This window comes from Falco biarmicus, chromosome 8 (genome assembly GCF_023638135.1).
Source record: "Falco biarmicus isolate bFalBia1 chromosome 8, bFalBia1.pri, whole genome shotgun sequence".
Taxonomy (NCBI): Eukaryota; Metazoa; Chordata; class Aves; order Falconiformes; family Falconidae; genus Falco; species Falco biarmicus.
The window spans coordinates 62,710,422-62,728,258 of NC_079295.1; the positions used below are offsets into that span (position 1 = coordinate 62,710,422).

Genomic DNA, 17,837 nt, shown 5'->3' on the forward strand with positions numbered 1-17,837 from the left:
AGACTGCATTGCAACTTCTATCGTTCAGTTCATTGCACAGCCGAAAACACAGCAGCCATGGAAGCAGTCAAGCAACTTCCAACACAGCTGAAAAGCCCGTATTCTTGTACGCTATAATTATGACTGAGTTAATATCCAATACCTAAGGATTCATTGCAACCAAAAATAATTTTGCTGAAGGAATCACATCCAGAAACTGACTTTAAACATAGCAGACTGCAGTCGAACTCTGCTCTGAACATATCCCATCACTTTGAAAGGCAAATATTTGTAATTGCCAGAATAGACAACAAAAAAGAAAGGCATCAGAAGCCTTTTTCAGGTAAAAGCAACTGACATTTAAAACGTTTCAACCCTAGACGTATTCAGGGCCTTTGAAAAGTACATGGAAGAGAAAACAGAGGGTGCTGGAGAGCAAGGGGAGGATGGATGCAGTCCTAGCAGTCTAGATTGCAGCGTTTGGTAGGTAGGACTGCCTGCCTGTCTTCCCCGAAACGTATTGAAAAACATCAGCAGAGAAAAAGGAAAAAACAAAATGAGAAAGGTTGGGGTAGTATGCACATCACATGTTACCAACAAAGATGAACTGGAATATTGCTAGAGTACAGGGATAAATAAATCTTACTCATCACAGAATAAGACCACCATTCCACGAGAAGTTTATGAGTACTCTCAAATTGATTTCCATGTGCAACAGAGGGGGGAAAAATAAAGTTAGCAGCTTACTATTTATACATACATAGCTATGACTCCTTTCCTCCACCTTCTGATATTTGAGTGAAAGGATAACAACAATTAAGTTACCATACCAGCATTATTAATTCATTAAAAAATAAGCATCATCCATCTGTTTTCTGATACCTTGCAGTTCATATGTGCTTTTTGCCTTAATTCAAATATATGGGACTTGCCTGTAACAAGCAATACACATCTCACGTTAAAATTCGGAAAGCTAAGTACACTGAAAGGGTGGGCTTATGTATACAATTTAAAAATCACACAATACAGCAGCCTCCCAACTCTCACAAATCCTGTGTGCATTTTGAAGTCCACACAGGCGTGACCACACTCCATCTATTGCAGTCGGATTCAATTACACTTCAGGGAGGCAAGGGACAAACACAACAAGCCGCCGGATTTCAAGTGAAATCTGTACAAGGTGTATCAAAACATTTCAGTGCCAGCTAGAGTTGCTTAACTATGACTGAGATGTCAGGAGAACAAACAGCATTTCACTGACAAAAAAGAAAGGCTAAGGCTATTGGTCTGCCAACGTTGTCAACAGGCATCTTCAGACAGAATTTAAACGATATTAAAAAAAGCCCAGAGAAAAATAGTTCTGTTTTAAAGTATTAACTTTATTAATAAATATACATCCATATGATGATGTAAATACAGATCATGAACACTACTCCATTCCCATACACATAATTGCACACGAGTAGCTCAAGTTCATGGACATAAAAACATACACAGTATCTAATCAGGCTTTTTACAGCAGAGGATGGGGTGCTGATACTAGTTAGTTAACAGATTATTGTTTCCCCCCCCAAAGTAAACCTGTGGAAAAGCAAATGATGAAAGGTTAGAGTATCAGAAAAGTGGTTCAAATTTCAGAATACAGATTTTTCTATTTGAAAAAAAAAATCACAAGGATAAAGATCTAAACTCTACTAAAGTCATAAATATATTTAAGCAGTGTTAAAATATATGCATTAAAATAGAGAAGAATAAACTTCTTTTGTGGTCAGAAATGAAGTCTGCAGTTCAAAGTATTTATGATTGTTACCAACCATTTTAACTGTCAACTCTAAGGATAGCATGAAACATTATTATACATATAACAAAGAATGGCAGAGTCACAGCTAATGAAACCATCAGACAAATGACTTCACATTGCTCTGCCTTTTAAAGCTCTTCAAAAATGGGGGAGGGAGTTAAATTCTCATCTGAATTACTCTGTGTATTGTAGTTCCAAGTAATTCTTTTCACAGACACATCACTTTTCACTGACAAGGCTTGGTTTTGTCCTAACTGAACTCTTAAGATCTTTCAGACAAAATGAAAATATATTCATTCAGAACAGAGATCTTTAATGGCTCTTGATACATAGTTATTTTGATTAAACTAAATCCAAGACATAAAGAACATTGCTTTAACGACAAAGCTAACTGCTGATTTAAAAAATACTATCTTTGATATCAGAGTCAGCCACTTCTGATGGTATCTGATTTTTTTTCTGCCAAAATATGGTGCTAGCATCTTGAATATGTCCAGTGCAAGACTTTGTAGTAGCAAAATTATTTGGTTTTACAGTTTAAGTAAATTTAATCAGAAACTGAATAGTAGTTACTATATGTATATTAAACAGTGAACTTGTATAGCATCATTAAGGAATAATAGCAAGCTAATACATTTCATTTATGTATAAATAAGACGTTAGAAACTTCATACTTAAAGGAAATCATTAAAAACCAAACTTGACATGTAGATCTTCTGAACAGTGTTGACACACAACAGTGATCCTAGCTTATGAATAGCTGATTTGTGATATATAATATAAAATAAGCGATTTACCTTACAAGTAATGTTTTCATACTATGGGGGGAAAAGGCCAGTTTTCCCACTGGTACTAGTAAAGTTTAGGCATTAACATGCTGTTTCAGTGTTTCTCATGGAAAGAAAAGTGTTGAAAAAAGCACAATGCATTCTGCAGGTAATACACAGGAAAAGCAGAAGTAGTTGAAAATTCCATTCCTAGTTCACTTTGAATCTCTTAACAACTTCCATCTTCCCCTCACTGCATGGCACCAGTAAACTATAGTCAGATATAAAACAAAGCAGAATTAAGAAATGCCCAGCAGTGCACTTCTGGTCTCCTTGCTAAATCTAGAGCGCCGAGCAGCCCATTACAGGCTCTCTGAACACTTTTCTACTTTATGCTCATCATTTCACAATTGACAACATTAATTGGGTTTTACTGGGATTATATTCCATCTGATATAATTAATAAACACTGTAATGAACAGAAATTGCTTAGATGATTTCATTATTTCATCAGCATACTTGAATACAAAATTCATTATACTAGCAGAACAGCAATACATCTGCATTATCTCCTGACACACAGCACAGCACCATTGAGTAGATGCACAAGTGAGAAATGGAACAGGAGCGAACAGCATAAACAGGCGGAGGTAAGAAGTGGAGTTTCTCCAAGGTACAGTGGTGACATGCAACTCGTTCCTTGCCAGCGAGATGTGACACTCCTGCAGTTACTACATTCAGCTGAAGAGGACTGCTTTCCCAGCTGAGTTCAGGAAAGAACTTAAAGCAGTCTTTTTGTTGAAAAATCATCTGATTAAAAACAGCCAATACAACACAGATCCTGAGGGCGAATTAACTCACGTTAGCGTTTTGTGTGTGTCAGAAGTTACATCGTTCTGAGAAAGACTGCTAAATTTCAGACTTGCGAGTTTGTTGAGGAACAGAACATATAACTGGATTTCATAGCTTCAGCATGAAGACACTATTTTTTTAGTAGCAGTTTAGCTGCCATTAGTTCATCTATCGACTAAGGAGCCATCCAGTATAGTTGAGGTTCATTGTCTTAGTTGCCAGTGCATACACAGTTCCCCCAAAACAATTCAACACACCTATTGTAAAGTACAGCATAAAGTCCAGCTCAATATGTGTTAGGCATCACTGGAACACCTGAAGGCTTGCTGCTTTTTTCCTGATAAAAAAGGTATGAAACATGACATCTGTTTCTTAAGTTGTCATCACTGAAATCAAGAGGTCTCATCAAAATGACAGCAGGCCAGAATAGCATATAGGTTAACAAAAATTATCAGCATCATTACTCATTCAGCACAGGCTCAATTAACCCAAATTTTTCTGCTCCCCCAGATCTGCAAACTCTAGATATTCCCCCTCCCCAGATATTTGAAACTACAAATTTATCATAAAGTCACTTATATGTGAAACAACTTTAAACATAAACTTTCTTCCAGATGAAGAAAAAAAAAAAAAAAAAGCTTTAATTCCAGTAAAGTAAATTTAGAACAAACAATATGCAACATTGAGGACTGATTTTTTTTAAGTCTAGATGAAAGTATTTTACACACACACTCACACTCTCACACTTAAAAAAAAATTAAACACACCCAGTTGAAAAATGGAACATTTCTTTTGGAAGGAGGGAAGGTTTTAGTTTAAGTCAAGAAAGCTATTTGTAGTTAACCAACAACATTTTTTTTCAGCTTGCATGCATAGATGAATTACTTTGTATCTGGGCTCTAGCAGTGCAGTAAACTGCATCCTGTTTGCATCAGCTATACAGTTTGCTTTTATAAATCATGAAAATGGTGTCCTTTGGTAGATATATAAGCTTCCATAACTTAAATATAGTATAAGTGTCAAACAACGAAATAACGGTATTTCCAGGAATACCCAGCAAAACTAAGTCTGAAAACTTGGCAACAGTGTCTATTTAAAAAGTTTAATTTGTAAACATTATAGATTAATACTTTAAAAGCTATTAAACTGTCGCCACCTAAGCACAGATTTTAAAGGCAAAAAACAGTGTAAATAGCTATTTACAGGTTTAAGAACATACTGTTTAATATTAACCAAGTGCGTAACTAGAATGAAAAGTACTTAATTTCTTATAAAATATTTCAGATTTCAAAGAACTATTTGTGGTTTGGTATATGTAGTATTAGGCATTTCAAAATTACACAGCAGAATCCTGTAACAGCATAACTAAAAGAACAGCTATCACCTAAAGGCAAATTAGCTTGTATTAATAAGGCGCTGTGAAGCTGTAACATGCTGTACAAATCTCAGTTTTCTTTAATATTTTCAAAAATATTTTTTGAGCATTAGTTGAAATTGACTTAATGCTTAACTCCAGAAACAAAAGCCACCTGAAATCAGCACTTTAGAAAAAGGTTGGGTGGATTTGTTTGGGGTTTTTTGAAGTTTAAATATCTATTTGAGGTCTGGAGAAGCTCCTGCAGAAGTGGAAAAAGTAGCTTGCTGCTTTCTTTATCAATTTTTCTTATCGAGTAAGAACTCACCTGGCTAAGTTCCTTATTGTGGGATAGGCCACATCATGAACCAACAGCCAGCTAATTCTGTCCTCCTTATTTCAATTATTTAACGCATAACCACACAAGTGGATTTACCAGAAATTGAAGGTTAAACTAGGGACGTGGACATTACTTAAATATTGACACCAAGGCATAATGCATCACTTCAGACTTTCTTCTAAATTATTATTTAAAACCAACAAAACCCCCTTTAAACCAGTGCCTTCTCAACATTACCTTAGAAGTTACTGAGTTGCACCCGAAGGCTATGGCATTATTTGAATAAGATCTAGAAACTCAGACTTAGGCAAACACTACAACAAAATGCAAGAAACATGCCAAAATTCAGCGTAAAGCGGATTAGTAAGGAGTTACTAATTCCCTCCTCTCATTCATTAGGCTGTTTGATTTTGCTGCTGGTTTCACCAACAGCATGTACTCCTCTGTTATGCACCATAGGATAGGGAAAAGCTGCACTGCCACATGTATAACTTAGATTTGCAAGCCGTGATAGAGCTTTAATGCTACCTGGAGGTCTGCCTGGGCTGACTTTGTATCCTGCTGCTTTAGTTGTACCCAAGGGTCTGCCTGGACTTGTCTTAAATCCAGCTGCTTTGGTGGTCCCCAGGGGTCGACCTGTGCTGGTTCGGTACCCTGCTGATTTTGTGGTCCCTGATGGCCTTCCACGTTTACCGGATCGGTTGAGGTTTTTCTTTTTCTTTAGTTCGTCTTTTGTCTCTATATTCCTGCCACTTGTGGTCTGCAAGTGCGATTCGTTCAATGCATCTTGTCTCTGGCATGCAATTGGTTTGTGGCTGACTGCGTGGCTGTATTTACTCTGCTGTGTGGCATACAAGTCAAACTGATCAGCAGCTCTCACATTGTCTTCGTTAAGGCAAGAACTCTTGCCAGTCCCACAGAAAGCTGTATTACTGCTGGCAACAGGGTGCATCATTTTCTACCAAAAATAAGAGAGACAAATATGCATCAATATATATAAAAATACTGCAGTGTTCCACAAGTGAGAATCTTTCAAAGGCTACCGCTGTTCTTAAAATTAGTCCCAACAACTTTGTCTATTTTTAGTAAACAGTATTGATGTCAGTAAATTACTTTTAAAAATTAGTTTTATTAAGCTTTCACTTAAGGTTCTGTGCAGTAACCTTTACACCCGATTAAAAATTACTATTTAAACCATGTATTATTCAGGTAGGTATAATTGGGGAAGAAGTAAGTTAAAGAACTGAATGAAAGCATTTCAGCAACCAAACTATACAGTATCTACTTACCCACCGCAATTTCAAAACCTTTCTAACTGAATCTCATCTAAATTCTAGCTGTTCTAGTTGTAGGATTAACCCATCACCTGTGAGCCAAGGAAAAATACAGTATCACTCTCTTGATTTAGTAGATACAGGCTCCTAAAGATATTTTTTTTCAACTGCAGCAAATTAATAAAACACTAATCAGTTTTGTCATTTCTTGTCAAAATTAATGTGAAGAAAGGAATGGGGAAGGCATTCAGCAGAGACAACGGTGCCATAGTTGGGAAAGCAGAGGTATGAAACGTATCTACTATGAAGTACAAGATGCTGGATTGCAGAAATGCCACTGCTGTCCTAGTTCAAAGAGCAGGTACAAACTGGTGGTAATGCCAACTCTGAGATAACAACTTTGGGAAAAACACCGTGACTCCCGTTACAGCCGTGCACGTTATCACACATCTCCAAATCTTCTGCAAAACAAACATGGCTCATCGAAGTCAACAAGTGTTTTATATAGCCTGCTCTTTTTGTTAAGACAAAAACAACTTGAGCTGTGCTCTGTTTACAGAGGTTTACTTGTTTAAACAAGAATGAAAGCTCTATCTTCAGGACAGCAGAAAGGTGACTCTCACCTGCATGTTACTGCAGGCTAACCCCAGTTTCAACGGACAAACTGACGCCCAGCTGCTAGAAACCACATATGGTCACCATGCGTAATTACAAGCAGCTATTTCTAAGTAAATTGGTTATGATTATATCCATCCTATCAATGCCCTGCAGCATACGTACTGGGGTAGAATCACAACAATTAACAATATTACTGGTATTTAAAAACCTTTTAGTATTAATGCTTCTAAATAGCAACTGCACAGATACTGCCTCAGATTTCCTACTAGTGGCAACTACTATGAGAAGCTACCAAAGCACTCAAGGAGCAATACTATTATTTTCACCCATTCAGCTATATTGGTTCCGCAACTTAAAGATGCTGCAAATACTGAGGTTTAAGATAATAATATTTAGCCAGGATGAAGACAAGACTAAGCCAATCAATATGTGGCACATCAGAGTATTTCTACACCCTGCAGTCATGCTTAGGACACCAAGTATTTCTACCTGTGGTACATTTCTCTAGTAGATTAGGTCTGGAAGATTTATAATATTTTCCATGCAGTAGCTCTTCAATATCATCTACAGCAACCCAATTTAAAGTCCACCATTGATTACTGAATTTGTTCGGCAGTTACGAATGTCTCCTCCCAGCCAGAGAGAAAGCATAGAGCAGAGACTATCTGTTTACCCAGGAGTAAATCCCAGTGCCCTTTTCTTCTAATTACAATGGCTACACTCCTTGCTGTAATACCCAATTTACCCTGGCTTGTCAAATGTGCATTACAGTGTATACATTACTCTTGTGCAAATATATGAATATGGTTTTATGTCAAACAGTGAAATTATGATAATAATGTAGCTTAAATATTGGGTTCTAGCAGAGATTATCTGAGTGCTACAGTTCTGGTGTGTTGAATGGGGTACAGTAGAACAAATATGAAACCACTATTATTGCAGGTGTTGACTAGCAAACAAAATAACTAAGAATAATTAGCAACCCTGCACTTACCAAAGAATAAAGTAAGCAAGCTACTGGTTAGGAAACCAGACAGACTTCTCTGTGCAGCCATAAAAAGGAAGCTTAAGGTTTTCTACAATTAGCAGTCAAAAAATATGTTACCTTCCTCTAACCCCACTAGAACAGGGCCCACAACATCACAAAAAATACCGGAGATTTTTCATGATATGTAACTGCAAACATAAGCTTTCCGATCATGTACTTTTGCTGCCGAGAGAATAAGCCCAGCAGCTTTGAAAGGCTATTCATCTGTTTGTTGATACACTAGAGGACACTTGGCATGGTTAGCAGCATTCTTGTCTTGGTACTCACTTTAAATGTAGGAATACTGGCTTCAGCCCCAAAAAGCCGCTCCAAGCTTGACTGCCACAAAGAAGGATCAGTTCAGCTGCCCAGTATCCGAGGAACACACCAGAGCAGCGAGAAGGCACTAAATAAACTGGGGGGCCCTGGTGTTTTTCAGAAGACAGCCACCACTTAGACTTGTTTCTGTCTGTGTTACATTGCTATTCTCTGCTTTTTCTCCTCATTAGTCAGGGGGATTTTTCCCTACAGACACCATCCATCTTTCCTGGGGAGAACCATCACAGGTACTCCTAGACAGTGAATATATCCTGCTGCAACTGCCAGATGTTGGAGCTTCATCATCATATGCATGTGGTTTGTGCCTACTGTAATATCTCTGAGACCTCTTGACAAACACTAACTTTATATACAAAACCTGGCTGATGCTAGTTTACCTTCCACCTGGCTACAGCCAGTGTCACTGTAACTGATGAAAGAAGAAAGACTGTACAGGAACTGTTTAAAATTTCTTACAAGAGGAAGCTTAAAAAAAACCCACACAGTCTTGGTGGAAGACTGCCAACGGGGTTTTTTTTAAAATGTGGCCTCTCCCCCCGCCCCGTCCTTCATCAAACCATGAAAATTTCAAGTAGAAGCCAAGGTTCATATTCTGTGCTTTTTATTTAAGACTTTTTTTGAAAAGTTTCAAAAAGGAAATCTGTAATCAAGCTTAGTTACCCTAACATGGACATCTCCAACAAAATTTTACTTCGTTCGCATTACAGTGGGGAATAAAAGAATGTAGCGAGTCTATCAGTAGAGTGGAAGCAGGTTTCTTGACAAGGAGATATACATTATAAATGAGAATTGGGATAAAATGCAAAGCTATGCCAATTTAAAAAAAAAAAAAAAAAAAAAATCGCACTCTAACTAAACCGCATAGCCAAACACATACAACTTTGTGTGCAAGCATTCTTAAACAAACAGAAAAGTTTCCAGCAAAATAGAACTTAATTGTTTTAAATCTGTAAATAGACACATAAAAGTTATTTGCAACAGTTTATTTAAATCAGCTTTTAAACTGATTCAAGTCACTGGTTGAATGTTTCTGTGTAAATGAATAGTTGAGGCATTGTGGTAATGAAATTTTGTTGTATTTCAAAAAGATTTTTACTGAAAGTGCTGCAGAGGATTTTCTGTACAGATCCTTTCCGATATGGCAATTTATTTCTATACAAATGCTGGGGAAGGGATGAGACAACTGGATAAGGTAGCTTTGGGAAAAGAGAGGCAGCATTAGAGCTTCCCGACAAAGCACAGAAGCTCTACCACTGATAGAAATAAAGAACGAAAAAGGACCATCCATCCAGGACCCACAACGCCTTGCTGCGGAGGCACTTCTGAACAGGGCAACAACCCCCTCCTTTTATAGTACTGCTGCACTGCCACTCTCCTGCAAATTTAACCTGCTTTAGCACTAGCGAGGCGAGTTTAAAGTTTTCAATTTGCCCCAATAACAGCCAGGCTAATGAGTCAATACATAACGTATGAAGCTGCCACTAAGATTTTTTTTTTTTTGTATTTCAGAGACAAGCTTGATGTTTGCTTCTATATATATTATAGCTTAAATAAAAACATTACCCATATTATAGCTTTTCAAACAACAAATACCAGGAAATGTAATCTCCTATTGCCAACAAGGACAATTGTGCTTTTAATGAGAGTTAGTATATAAAACCCACTCATTTTTCTTAAGTTTTTCACTGCTGAGCTTGGAGTAGTTGCAGCAGTATTAATGCAGCTGCAGGAGGCTGCAGCAGTACGTTTTCATCATCATCCAGCACAAAGTATGTGACACACTACTTAGAAACACAAGCAGCTACAAGTATTATTTCGGCACTAGTACTCTGAACGTCATTTCTACCAATTAAAACCATTGGAGTGGAGCACAGGACCGGCTCTGTTCAAGATCCTGCATAAAGAACGCTCTATGCCATGTACGACGGCGCAGGGGCTGCAGGCCCTGGGGAATACCAAAGAGCTCATTTTCTTTGCAGGGGGAAGTTTAAGCAGCAGCAGGGGCATTTTCCCTTTCAGGACTGCAACAGAGATATGGTAGTGGTTCTGCTCTCCCTCTTAGCATGGTGGGTGTGAGAAATACTTTCATCACTCAGTTAAAAAAAACCCAATTATATCAGTGTAAATGTTTTTCAAGTGTCCTTTTTACTGTCAGCTCCTTTTCTACACATTAACTCTTGCCAAAGTAGGGCCTTACCCAGTTTTTAAAAGCTTCCAACTGCTTGTTTTCACAATGTTGCAGCTTACCTTGAGTATTCCCATAAATGTAAATACTTTAAAATATGAAGTCCTACCAGTGGCACAACATACAGTGTAAGACCTGAACCCACCTTTGAAATCTTATCTACTTCTGAAGCTAAGTTTCTCCAAACTGTGCTTATTAAGCACTTTCTGCAGCTGATTGCATAATATGATTTTTCTCATCATTTGACACTAGGTAAACTATATTAAAACCAGCCTAAAACATAAGAAACAATTTCTTTACAGTAGTGACTCACTAGGGCTGTTACATGACAACATGAGACTACAAACCAAAGAGACAACAATTTTGAAAACAAGTTTCTTTCTCAATTATTCTTAGTGCAAAAAACCCTATAGAGCTCCCCAAACAACACAAGAACGTACAAGTCTGGTCCTTTCCCTGGTGACCCAGGTCATTTTCTTATATGACGGAAGTTATATTTGGAGCTGAAATATCCACCCCCTTCAAATTCCTCTTCCCCTGACGTGCTGGGTGGAGGGGGAGCCTTCACTCGCAATGGGGCTGCGACTCCTGCTTCTTACCAGAGCTGCAACTTGGGTGCATCTCTGTGCCTCCGGGAGTTCAGGTCTTTTGACTCAGACACCCTTGGAGAAACAGCGCTCTCCAAAGCCTACGCACCAGCCTTGTATTAAAGACAGAAATGAGCACTGCTCTCACAAAGATTAGACACTGTCAGGCCCTAGCTGGGTTAAGTGTCAAGTAAACCGTGAATTTTTAGGGATTGTTCATTATTTGACTGCAAAACCAGGCAAACAAGTAATTGTTAGGCCTTCTAACCTTAAAAAACAAGTTAGTCATATCCAAGGGCTGAGTTTCACTAGATGTTAACATCGGCAAGAACGTCAGCTGACTTCTTCCCACCCCAGAAATAAGATCATAGAACCATGTGATGATAAGAAACAGAACACTTGAAAGGGTTAAGACAGCTTCACAAAAATTCAGGAAGATCACATCAACGATTTAATTAACTGTGCACCTCAAGTTCCACTGACAGTTTGGTTTCATAATCAATAGAAACCACTCTGAATCTGCATCTTTTTCTCAAAGGGACAATCTTGCCCTTTCCTCTTCTCCTACATTCCCACTCCTTGTGCCAACAATTGTGCAAGAGCAGGACAAGCTAGCAACAGGGAACTGACCCAGGTGAAAACTAAACCAATAAGAAAGCAAAAGCAACAGCTGGCTGGCATTGAGGCAGGAGGAATGGAAACACGCATTTCCATTAGAACCACAGAGACAGACTGAGGTCCCAGGTCAGCCTAAACCATGTTACCCACTGGCTGCCACTGACCCACTACCCCCGGTCGTAGTTACTTAAAAAACTAATCAGACCTCGAAAAGATGACTTGGACAACTTAATGAACTTAGAAGACCTGACTGAAGGGTATGACAAGTCCTAAACAGAACACAGTAAATGGAGGCTGGTGAAAACCCCTCGCATCTGGGGATGGGGCAGCCATCAGGCCAGACAGACTGGCTTAGAAGAGTAAGGTTGTGAAACTGCACCCTGATTATTCTGTGGTTCTGTAATTACCAAACTTCAAGGCAATCTCAATATGCATATGAATGATGGAGCAGGTACAAGTAGATCTTTATAAAGAAAGGATTATTAGTGTTTGTGAATTGTCCGTTCACCTCAAGGAGCTATTCCCAGGTAAACAGGAGCAGACCTCACCATAGCCTTGAACAATGGCTTTGAGGAGCTGGAGATGCTTAATTCATCTCCGTGGGTGTTCTCGCCCACCTGCTCTTCTCCCCAGGGAACAGACCTCATGGTAGTCCAGAACAATAGCTCAGAGAAGTAAGAGGTGCTCATTCATCTCAGTGGGTGATCTCACCTACCCTCTCCTCCTTCCCTAACCTCCTCCCACAAAAGGATTTTAAAGCTTAAGAGATGGATCAAACGTCATCTTCCTGATGTGTGCTTCCACGGTGGTTTCTGTGACAGGCCTAGTGCAAAAGGCTCCAGACACCTGTCAACACACCCAAACACAGCCACTACAGCGTACTTATGCTAGACTGCAGAAAGACAAAGTCCACTTGTTGAATCTCTTCAATACAGTCAACAGATAAACAAGTGGGACTTTATTTTGTTTAAGGTTGCAACTAAAACCTGAAGGATACATACACACACACACACACACAAAAAGTTGTAAGAGAAACCGCGGCATCTGAAGACTGACATAGAAATAAACCATAATTTAAGAAATTTATTAACTGAGTGCACCTCCTACTCTGTCATTTTGCAAAAATAAACCCACGTGGATCAAAATAACTGCTACTTTCTTCAGAGAGATACCCAGTGAGAAATGCGTGCAAACTAAAGGTGCAACTGTTAACTAATTAATTAATTACCCCAGAAGGGCTACGCACAAATAAGGATGTACTAAACTATCTGTAACTACCCGCAAGAACATACACGGCTTGCATGCGGCATGCCAGAAGGCAGAGGCACAGCAGGAACGTATCGGGGGCTACCCGGGTACCCCGACACGACACAAGGCATGCGCTACTTAGGTATGTTACGGAAATACCCCCATGGACGGTACGCATGCATGCAAATCCCCCACACTAATGGAAATACGTTCTAAGTAGAAGCACTGCACATACACTATCCCCACGCAGGAGAGCTGCGGGTGCTGGAGGGAATTAGTAATTCCCGAGCGCGCAGCGAGACCAGGCCGGGGCGCAGGAGGCCCCAGCTCCACCTGAGGAGGCCGAGGGCCAGCTGAAGGGACAAAGCGGCGGCGCGGCTCCCTCCTGCCCCGGCCCGCCGCCCCAGCTGCCGTCTCCGCGCCCGGGTCGCTGCGGAGGGGCTCGCCTCGCGTGTCACCTGCCCTGCGCGGGCAGCAGCGCACAGGGCCCGGCGCACCCCGCCCGGGCGAGGGGGCAGCAGGACGGGGCGGCGATGGCGCAGCTCCCCTCCCGCGGCCCTGCGGGGCCGGGCTCCCGCACCGCGGAACTGCGCGCCGCCGGGGCCCCCCGTGCGGGGACCGGGGGATTCCCCTCAGCGGCGGGGCTGGAGGCGGCCGGCGGGGGAGGGGAGCGGAACGGCCCCGCCGCGCTGCGCTGCGCTCCCCTCCCCTCCCCCGCCGGCCGCGTCTCCATCTTGCCCGCCCGCCGCCTTCCACGGCGCGGAGAAGGGGCCGGGGGGCGCAGGCCCGGCCCGCACCTACCTGAGGGGATCGGGGCGGCCTTGCAGGGCGGCGGACAGGCGGGCGGGAGCGAGCGGCCGCCTCCCCCACACCCCGCCGGGCAGCTGCAGGGAGCGGCGCTGCGGCGGGCGCGGGCGGGCGGGAGGGCGGGGCGCGCTCCCGAGCGGGGCCGCGCAGCGGGGGCGCGCTGCGAGCGTGCGCGGGGCGGGGCCGGCGGGGCGCTCCTCCCGCCTCCCGGGCGCTCAGTGTCGAGCACCCGCCGCCATTTTGTCCTGCGGGCGGGACGGGAGGCGGCGGGCGGGCGGCCGAGGTGCGAGGCGAGCAGGGAGAGGCGAGGGGCAAGGCGAGTCCGGCCTCCCCCCGGCGGCACCGTGCTTGCCCACACGGGATGAGGCAGGGCCGCCGGGCAGGCTGCGAGGCCAGCTGCAATGGCGTGCAGTGGCCTTGAGTGCAGGCAAGCCATCCCCATCACCCTGAGCCTGTGACGAGGCAGGGGAGTGCCTGCACTGAGCTCTCATTCTAGTTCTTCACCACGAGTAGCGTTATTCATGTTCGTCTTTGCATCTGGCTCCTAAGGGTAAATCATGGACTTTATAGTAAAAGAAGCCATGGAACATGTCCTGTATATTTTAAATACTGTAAATGGTTAAGCACATTCATGGAAGCTGATTTAGGATTCCTGGTGTTCCCGTTACTTTTATTTGAAGGGAGGAGTGTGGTATATTCTGTTCCAAAAATACACGTGTTGTAATCCATTATAGAATAGCCAAGCTTTAGGACTGCATTAAAATAATGTATTAGGCGAGTTCTTTTTCACTGCTGGCTTTGCATTGAAGAAGGCAGTCATTTCCAACGTAACTCTTGCAGGGTCGAGTCCACGTACCATTAGCCACTCCACTGGCATCTTACAGCACCAGCTGCAATGAAGTGCTGTTGATTATTAAATATTTTGCCCTGTTTCATCCATCTATGGTCTCAAGAGTTTAGTATTGCAATGGCACTTCACTATAAACAAGACTTTATACCTTTGAGTGGCAATAGCAACTTCAACTATTTCAAAACAGATCCCATAGAAACTGGAATTTTAAGTGCCTAGGGCTTTTCACCATCTAACCTCTTGCTGTCAAGGTCATTTTCAGAGAAACAATGTGACAGCCCACTCTGTGGTGGGCTATGACCAACAGAATTTTTTATCCACATTTGTTAATGACCGTAACAGAAACAGTGCCACTGTGTATTCACCCAAACCTTCCTCTGGTTTGGGCCATCGATAGACAGTAGCACATACACCTTCAAATCACAGGGTCTGTATGAGCATGTAAGTTCTTAAATGACTGACATATGAAAGAGTCTGAAAGATTTTAGATGAGGTCTTAGAAAATAAAAACACGAAGGACCAGGCTCAAAAGAACCCACAGCTTTTACAAATAGCTAATTCTGTTTTTCTAAATATTTTCCTCTCCTGCTGTTGTTTGGGGAGCTGACTGCTATACTCCAACCCCATGATACTCCATTTCTACAATACTTGGAGCTCTTCAGGCCAAAAATTGCTGTGAAACATCCTGCCAAGATGATGGTTCAGTTTTTTGCCAGTGCTTCCTAACGCATGCAGGAATCTTCACTTGCAATATAAAAAAGCAGCAGGGAAAGGCAGCATTTATTTAGCTTAATTTAGCAAATGATTCACTTTATTTACAAACCTCATCTTTATGCTGTTTTTAATTCTTGTTGGAAACGCTACTGCCAATCAAAAGCAGTAGAGTTCAATACCTGTTTGGTATCCTGGTATTTTCCTTTTAATATCAGCCTGGAAGGTGATAGAAGTCAGGCTGGGCTCAGGCCCCTGATTTATCTAGAAGAAACCGTGATCGCAACAGAACGCAGAAGCAGTCAGATAGTACAGAGGAGCAAACTTGTAATGTGAAGCAGTGACAGGTTCCATCCCAAGAAGCTGTGAAAGAGCAAGATCTGAACATTTGGCCTTGGAGCTGGACATGCCTCCGTGAAGGCACTGCCGCGCGAGCGCTCTGTATCGTGCTCCGGGCAGACCCACGCCAGATGAGCCAGCTATTGTGCCCTCAAATAATCTGGTAGCAACAGGGTCCGGTTTCCTCATCTGTACGCTGCGCTAATAAAAAGAGGAACAGAACAAAAAATAAATTGGTCTGTGACTATCTTATTTTGTGAAAGCTCCCCAGGGCCTGAAGCACAGCTGTTATTCAGGCTGTGAATCTGTTTCCTCTTCTTCTTCTTCTAAAGGACTGCCATCACTAGCAGTAGCAAATGATTACATTAATTAATCTGCAAAGTAAAAGATGCAATGAAATGCTGCCCTCTTCTACATCTGGACCACAAAGTCCCATTCCCTTCCTCCCTTACTGGAGATCTCACTGGAGGATCCAAATTTTAAAGGAGAGGAAGGGCCTAAAAGCACAAGTTCCTCCTCCTGCCAGCACAGGAGCTTCTCCCTGGTCCTCAGCTACGCAGCATGCTGAGCAAGCTGGAAGAGTTCAGAACCGTAACTGCCGCAACCTTCTGCCTATTTAACTGTGAATTGCTGGAGCTGATAACTTCTACAAATTCATTTGCTTGCTGACATGCACTGGCGGAGGAAACGTAGGTTTTAGTTAAGATCAAGGATTTTCATTAAGTGTAATGTTTTCCTTGCTCAGCGGGTAGTTTCACAACGGATGCCCAGTGGTATTTATTGTTCTGAGAAATGTGTTTGTGATGATGAACTTGGTACTTAGAATGGCCAAAGTATAAAATAACTTAAGAATCATACGCTGACTCCACAGTAGGTTATTAACAATTTCTTAGCTCACTAGAACTACTTAGTTCTGAGATACTAATTCATTTACCTCTGCTTATGCTGGCCAGCTTGACAATTTTGTATCTCCGAGTTCGACTAAAGAAAAACATTTAAATTTGTTTCAGATGAGAAGTGTCTCAAAGAAGCAATGTTTGGGTGGCAATCACTCAGACTAATGGTCATTTATTTCAATTGTTTCCACTGTAGCTAAAATTATGAAAACAAAACTTCTGCCCTAGCACTATATAAACATTTTACAAAATGTACATTTTGGGACAAGTTTGAGTCCAGCTGCGTGCCTTTTATCTTTACATTTTTAGGTTGCTCTCTGCCTCCACTCCCCCCCTACAGCCGGTTAGCTGGAAGCCAGAATTTCTTCTGCAAACGCCGAGCTCTAAGAACACAAACTTGTTTAAGCTGAGACCATATTTGGAAGAGATCTGGGTCAAGAAAAATAATCAAAGGAAAGTGCATTCCTCGAGCGTCACGTGAGGAGGCCAGAACGCGCACACAGGGCCCAGTGCTCACGCTCAGAGAACGCAAAGGGGCTGCGCACGACCTTCACAAGCAGCTCCCTGCGAGCAGGCTTGTGCAAGGGCTGGTTTCACACTGACACAGAGAACCACCCCACCGGCCTACTGAGGCCAGTTCAGAGAAGGCTCTCTTAATAGAGGTGTTCAGCAACGCACCACCAATGCGTCCATGGCAGAAATCTAAACTCTTAATTCTGCCACGCTACACAGGCTGCATCCTCACAGATACACGTACCTGTCTCTCTAACTCTGTCACTGGCTTTGCTGCAGTAACCGCCGTTTCTTATTAATATGAACATGTCTGAAGGACTGAAATAGCACAGTGTGCTCGCTCCCCCTAAGAAACCAGCAATCTTTTTCTTATTTTATGAAAATCCCAAATCCTATCTTTGGTGTTTGTTTTGTATTCAGCTATTACAATCGCAGAATTTTAGCAAAGCTAAAATTGCTTAAACAAATAATCTTTACTTCTTTGTATTCCACTTGGAAGACATAAGTGAGAAAAGCTCCTAGAGATGGCACTTTGAGCCTCAGAATCTTTTATTAAATTAGCAGCCAAGTGTACATTAAATAGACTGCACTGCTTTAATTGTACAAGTAAAATCTCAAGCAACCAGGACAGGGAACAGCTACGGAACATGCCAGGCTGTGATCTACACTCATTACATTTTGATTACAACTTTTACAGCATAAAGACTAACGTGTAAAGTAAGCCTTAAACTA

At 41.8% G+C, this 17,837-nt stretch overlaps 1 protein-coding gene across 2 annotated transcripts; it reads right to left on the reverse strand.

Moving 5' to 3' along the window:
- Nucleotides 1-1,337: 1,337 nt before the first annotated feature.
- C8H5orf24 (chromosome 8 C5orf24 homolog) lies at nucleotides 1,338-13,942 on the reverse strand. 2 transcript variants are annotated; one of them, XM_056348026.1, is made up of 3 exons: nucleotides 13,791-13,942; nucleotides 5,622-6,051; nucleotides 1,338-3,736 (listed from the first exon to the last, which is right to left on the reverse strand). In XM_056348026.1, exons 2-3 carry the CDS (start codon nucleotides 6,046-6,048, stop codon nucleotides 3,696-3,698), a joined length of 468 nt encoding a protein of 155 aa, XP_056204001.1. In that variant the 5' UTR covers nucleotides 6,049-6,051; nucleotides 13,791-13,942; the 3' UTR covers nucleotides 1,338-3,695. The 2 variants fall into 2 exon arrangements, with proteins under 2 accessions (XP_056204001.1, XP_056204000.1); XM_056348025.1 differs by having other exon boundaries at nucleotides 1,338-6,051.
- Between the last annotated feature and the right edge of the window lie 3,895 nt (nucleotides 13,943-17,837).

Excerpts from the sequence above, each read along its gene's own strand:
- C8H5orf24 (XM_056348025.1), bottom strand. The coding sequence starts at position 6,048 with ATGATGCACCCTGTTGCCAGCAGTAATACAGCTTTCTGTGGGACTGGC.